The 5,318-nt window shown below is 52.5% G+C and overlaps 1 protein-coding gene across 1 annotated transcript in view; it reads right to left on the bottom strand.

Moving 5' to 3' along the window:
* The window catches only part of DNAI1 (dynein axonemal intermediate chain 1), a 60,762-nt gene that overhangs the window by 268 nt on the left and 55,176 nt on the right, over positions 1-5,318 (bottom strand). The window contains exons 19-20 of the mRNA XM_007470767.1: positions 3,393-3,575; positions 1-66 (exon numbers count right to left, since the gene is read on the bottom strand). The exon at positions 1-66 is cut by the window's left edge and continues 268 nt beyond it. Coding sequence (XP_007470829.1) covers positions 1-66; positions 3,393-3,575 — 249 coding nt within the window. The remainder of the gene's footprint in view (positions 67-3,392; positions 3,576-5,318) is intronic.

Here is a 5,318-nt window from a genome sequence, read left to right on the forward strand (position 1 = left end):
CAGCAGTTTGTCCAGTTTTGCGATCTCCACAGCTGGACCCTTCTGCACTTCCTGGCCCTTCTTTTCCTGGTGAGAAGGGAAGTACACGTGGGGGAGGAATGGTGAGGGATGGGCCACCTCTCCCTACTTCCTAGCACCACCTCCTGAGCCCAGCTTAGGCAGCTGTGCCACGCCTCTCTCCTGCCCAGTTAGATTCCGGACCCCTGCCTGCCGCCCCCAACCCCCCCCCCCCCCGCCCCCTGCACTGAAGGTGCACCCTGAGGGGATTCAGGATGAGAAAGCGTAGGACACTGGCCCCAGATAGGTGAGGTGCACATCAAAGGGGTGGTTTCAGTGAGCCCAGACTCTTGCATCTCCCCATACATTGATAAGAGCTAAATTCCTTAACTTGAGATGTCTGGTTTTCTTTCATTAACAGTAATCTTTTGATGTTCCGACTACCTGGTCTTTTTTGCAAAAACTCCTATACATCCTGGTTCCCCCCTTGCCTCTTCGGGGCAGTCCCTCAGAGCAATCCAAGAGGCTGCGTCCCAGGTTTAACCCCCCCCCCCCCCCCCCCACCGAGGATCCTTCCCCATCCCAGGTTGGGTGGCAGGGGCCCAGCTGAGGCCTGCAAGAGACATCCAGCTATGTTTCTGAACCTCAGATCAACATAGGATCCTTATGCTGGGAGGAGTGGGGGAGGCCAGGAAGAGCTGTAGCCCAGGGCCTCTACCTGTTGGGAGCACCCTTCCCACAGGAAGGTCCCTGGCTGAGTCCTAACACGGAGCTAAGAGGTGTGTGTTTGTGGAGGGGAAGAGTGTGGACAAAGCCACAGGTGCCCTCACCTAGTGCTGTTACCTAGCATTTTCAGGTCAGGTTGGGAGTGGGGTACCGTTTGGGGCCAGGCCCGCTGTGTCAGACATACCCAGGGTGGGGGCAGGTGTCAGGAGACCCAGGAGGGCTGATGGGATATCCTGTGTGATTCCAGATGTCCTTGGCTGGGACTGTCCCTCAGAAGAGCGGGTCCTGAATTTATGACCCCTCACCCCTGCCTACAGGGCACTCTAATCCTTTAGCTGGTAAGCTGGGCCCTGAGAAAAAGAGAGCTGGGACACTGGGGTATGTGTCACTCAGGCCCTGAGAGATCCCTCGCAGACCAGTACCAGTGCCATCCTCCCTTCTGTCCAGGCGATGGGGTGTGGGCTAGGCTGGGGCAGCTGCCATTTCCTGCCTTCCCTTTGTGCCCGGGCCCTCACCCCCTCAGCCACCTGTGCCCACTGCTCACTGGCACCTGCCCCAGCCTTGCCTGCTGAGGGACCAGCGTGGATCTGGCCCGGGCTGTGAGGTGGGAGGAGAATGCAGGGCCAGCAGGCCCCTTCCTGGCCCCATCTTGGCTGCTGACACCCTGTGGAACTCAGATTTCCTCCTGGTGTGACCCCTGCTCCTGTTCCCAAATCTGTCTCCCCCTCCCCGTGCGGCCCAGTGCCTTTGCCACTCCCCGGCTCACCTCTACATTCCTGAGGCAGAGTACAAAGATGGCTTTTTCTCTCTCACCCCCTCTCCCTCCCAAATTAACCTTGTGTTCTCTTCTTGCCCTCACCTCATCTCCTGGGAGTCAGGAGATCTGGCTTTTAGTTCCAGCTTTGTCATTAACTCCCTATATGACTTTGGGCAAGTTCTGCCCAAACTGTTTCTATCTATACAGTAGTTGGGGAAAGTAGGCCTTAACCTTTGACAAGCTGGGCTCTGACACCAATCCTGGGAAGCTCCTTGGGCTGGGAAGTCGGGCCTCTGTGGCCAAGCCCTCTTGGGAAGATCAGGGAGACTGCACCCTGCAGAGAGGGGCAGCAGGGATGCCCAGAGGACTTCCTTTGGCCCGAATCACTTGGCTGCTGATAGAGTCGGGTGGCGATTTCACAGGAACTGCCAATCCATCCAAGAACTAGCCCCCAGCTATCACCTGCTCAGGTCCTCTGATTCCCAGGTACCCGTGTCCTCAGGTCCTCAGAGATATAGATGCTGAGCCTTGCTCTGAGAGGAGTTGGGACTGTGGGAGATCCTTGCATCCCTGGGTCAAAGTGGGCAGGGCAGGCCCCCACCCAGATCTGCTGCCTTCAAGGTGTGATGGTCATACCCCAGCCCCAAAGGGTCACCACCATCCCTCCCACAGGGCTGTCCAGCTCTCCTAGCTCAAGCCTGGGTTTCTCTCCTCACTAAATTAAGAGCAGATTTTATCTGTTCCACAAATTGTACTGCCTTCTTCCCCCTCCTTGAGGCCAGCTAGCTGGGCCTAGCAGAGTTTTAGACCACACCCAACCCCCCGCCCCCCATCCCGTCCCATCCCGTCCCATCCCATCCCACCCCCAGCCCACCACAGCCTCTGGGCCACAGCTGCAGGCACTCAGCAGCCTTCTGAGTATTTATAGCCAAGTCCACCCCCTCCCCCAGCTGGCTACAATTACAGGCCCGGCCAAACTCCCAGCCCTTGCCTCCCTGGCCCTGGTGGGGAATAGGCCAGGCTGGCACGAGAGGGTTAGTGCGGTGGTCCCTGCCTTGGTAGGGGCACCAGGGGGCAGGTGTCAGCAGTTGAAAGAGACACGCCCCTGCCCTTGCCTCAAACTGCAAGTAAATGCCTCAAACTGCAACCAGGGGGTACAGTCATCAGGGCAACATGGCCCAGCTCCGGCCCAGCTCTGATGCTGGCACAGAACCTGGCAGGAAGCAAATTCCATTTTCTCTCCTAGCGCCCAAATGGACAGGACTGGACTCTAGGTTTTTGGACGCTGGATTTTTAAGTTGGACCTTTGGGCTCTGTATTCTAAGGCCTGGGTTCTTAAGTCTGAATTGGGACTCTGAGAGCTAGACTTTGAGGTCATGGCTCTGGGCTCAGTGGCCTGTATTCAGGGCCCTTGGGCTCTGGGCAGGGTCTCCGGATCATTAGCGATTCCAGAAAGGAACCAGAGCTCAAAAGGAGGACTGCCTAGCTGCTGACCTAGTTACCCTCCTCATGGCTCATTTCCTATTTCCCGTGTGGACCCGGAGCTCCCAGTTCAGAAGCCCTGTGCAAGCCCAGCCAGTGAAGCAGAAACTAAGCCTCAAGCCGCTACCTGCATGACACCAAACAAGCCAATGATGCCCGTGTGCTTCCCCCAGGCTTTGAGTCCTCATAGTCACCTGCTTACCTGATGTCTCCACCTGGGGGCCCCACAGGTAACTCAGATTCAGCAATGTCAGAACTGATCTGTCTCCTGCTTCTCCTGTGCTTCTCACTTGGGCAATGACACCACCCTTACCCTGGGCCCCCAAAGCCAGAAACCTGGGGGCCACCCCCTGGCTCCTCCCCTTTCTCTCAACCCCCTGCCATCCTGGAGACTTTCTCTCACGGCAGCCTGAACTCCCCAAAACCGTACCTTCGGCATCTTGCACAAATTGGGTGAGAGCTTGAGGCAGGTGACGTGCCCACGGTCATCGCCCACAATGATGATGGGGTGGATGGGGTTGAACTGCACATGGGTGAGCTTGTTCTTTTGGGCCACCACAGGCTGGTTGCATATGGCCTCGTACTTGTTGATGGACAAGTCAAACACGTGGGTCTGTGAAGAGGTGGGTGTCAGCACACTCGGGGAAATGAGACCCCTATCGCCTACCTCAGAGTAACTGCCCCTGAACTTTCTGGGGAGAGTCGACAGAAGCCTAGGCAGTGTGAGAGGCAATTTGTGTCTCTGTTTTTCCTGTGGTTGAGGGAATGGGGATAAAACGTTTAGGAAAAATTTTAAGTCTATGCAGAATTAACAGTAAGAGCAGCTGCCATTTATGGAGCACTTACTATGTACTAGACTCTGGGCAAGCATGTTACATGGTTGCATCATCGAATTATAATCCACAGCCACCCTATAAGGTAGGTTCTGTTATTATCCCCATTTTATAAATGAAGAGAAAGAGGCTCTTAAGGCTAACTTGCCAGTAAGTGGCAGAGCCAGGTTTTCTACCAACTAATATATGTCAGGTGTTCAGACAGTGCATGTCATAAAGGTGCTCAACAGGGACTTCCCTGGTGGCGCAGTGGATAAGACTCCGCGCTCCCTATGCAGGGGGCCCAGGTTTGATCCCTGGTCAGGGAACTAGATCCCACATGCATGCCACAACGAAGAGTTCACATGCCACAACTAAGGAGCTGGCGAGCTGCAACTAAGGAGCCCGCCTGCCGCAACTAAGACTGGGTGCAACCAAATAAATATAAAATAAAATAAAACCGTTTTAAAAAAAAAACGGTGCTCAATAAATGTTTGATCTTATTTTTACCGCATCCTAAGTCCGAACCATTAGCAACTCTTGCCTAGACGACTGTGGCAGCATCCTAACTGGTCTTCCTGCTTCAGCTCTTGCCTTTCTATCATCCATCCTTCATGCAGCAGCCAGACTTACCTTTAAAAAATCTAAAATCCTCCAGTAGTCTCCCTGGGCACTCTACATAAAGTCGAGAGTGCCTACTTTATATTCTGCACTGTCTGCTCTCATCTCAGGCTCTCACCCCTTTGCCTACTAGACCCCAGCCACCCTACCTGCCTGTTTCTTAAACCCTTCCAGGTAATTCTCCCCTCAGGGCATTTGCACTAGCTGTTCCTCTGTCTGGAATGCATCCCCGCATCTTCACCTGGCTGGCTGTTTCTTGTGACTCAGCTCTCAGCTTGAATGTCACCTCTTTAAAGATTTCCCTGTCCACTCTATCTCAGAGACCACCGAGTCCTTTTCTTTTACATCACTCTCTCTCGTTTTAAAGATATAACAGTGTTGTGAAGATATAACTCACATACTATAAAATTTACCCATTTAAAGTATACAATTCCTCTTTTTTAGTATATTCACAGTTATGTAACCATCACCACAACCAATTTTAGGACATTTTCATCACCCCCAAAAGAACCCTTATACCTATTACCAGTCATTCCCCATTTTCTCCCAACTCCTCTAGCCCTAGGTAACCACACATCTACTTTATCCCTATAGATTTGCCTATTCTAGACCTATATAAATGGAATCATACAATGTTTGGTCTTTTGTGACTGGCTTCTTAAACTAAGCATGTTTCAAGGTTCATTCATGATATAGCATGCATCCATACTTCATTCCTTGTTATTACTGAATAATACTCCTTGTGGATATAGCACCTATTGTTTACCCATTCATCAGTTGACAGACATTTGGGTTGTTTCTACTTTTTGGCTGTTATGAATAATGCTGCTACAAACATTGATGTACATACATCATCCTCTTTTAATCTCTGCCTAGCACTTAACTCTATTGGGGGTTTTGTTGTTGTTCCTTTTGTCTCTTTC

Source organism: Lipotes vexillifer, unplaced genomic scaffold (genome assembly GCF_000442215.2).
Source record: "Lipotes vexillifer unplaced genomic scaffold, Lipotes_vexillifer_v1.1 scaffold2225, whole genome shotgun sequence".
NCBI classification, from domain to species: Eukaryota; Metazoa; Chordata; class Mammalia; order Artiodactyla; family Lipotidae; genus Lipotes; species Lipotes vexillifer.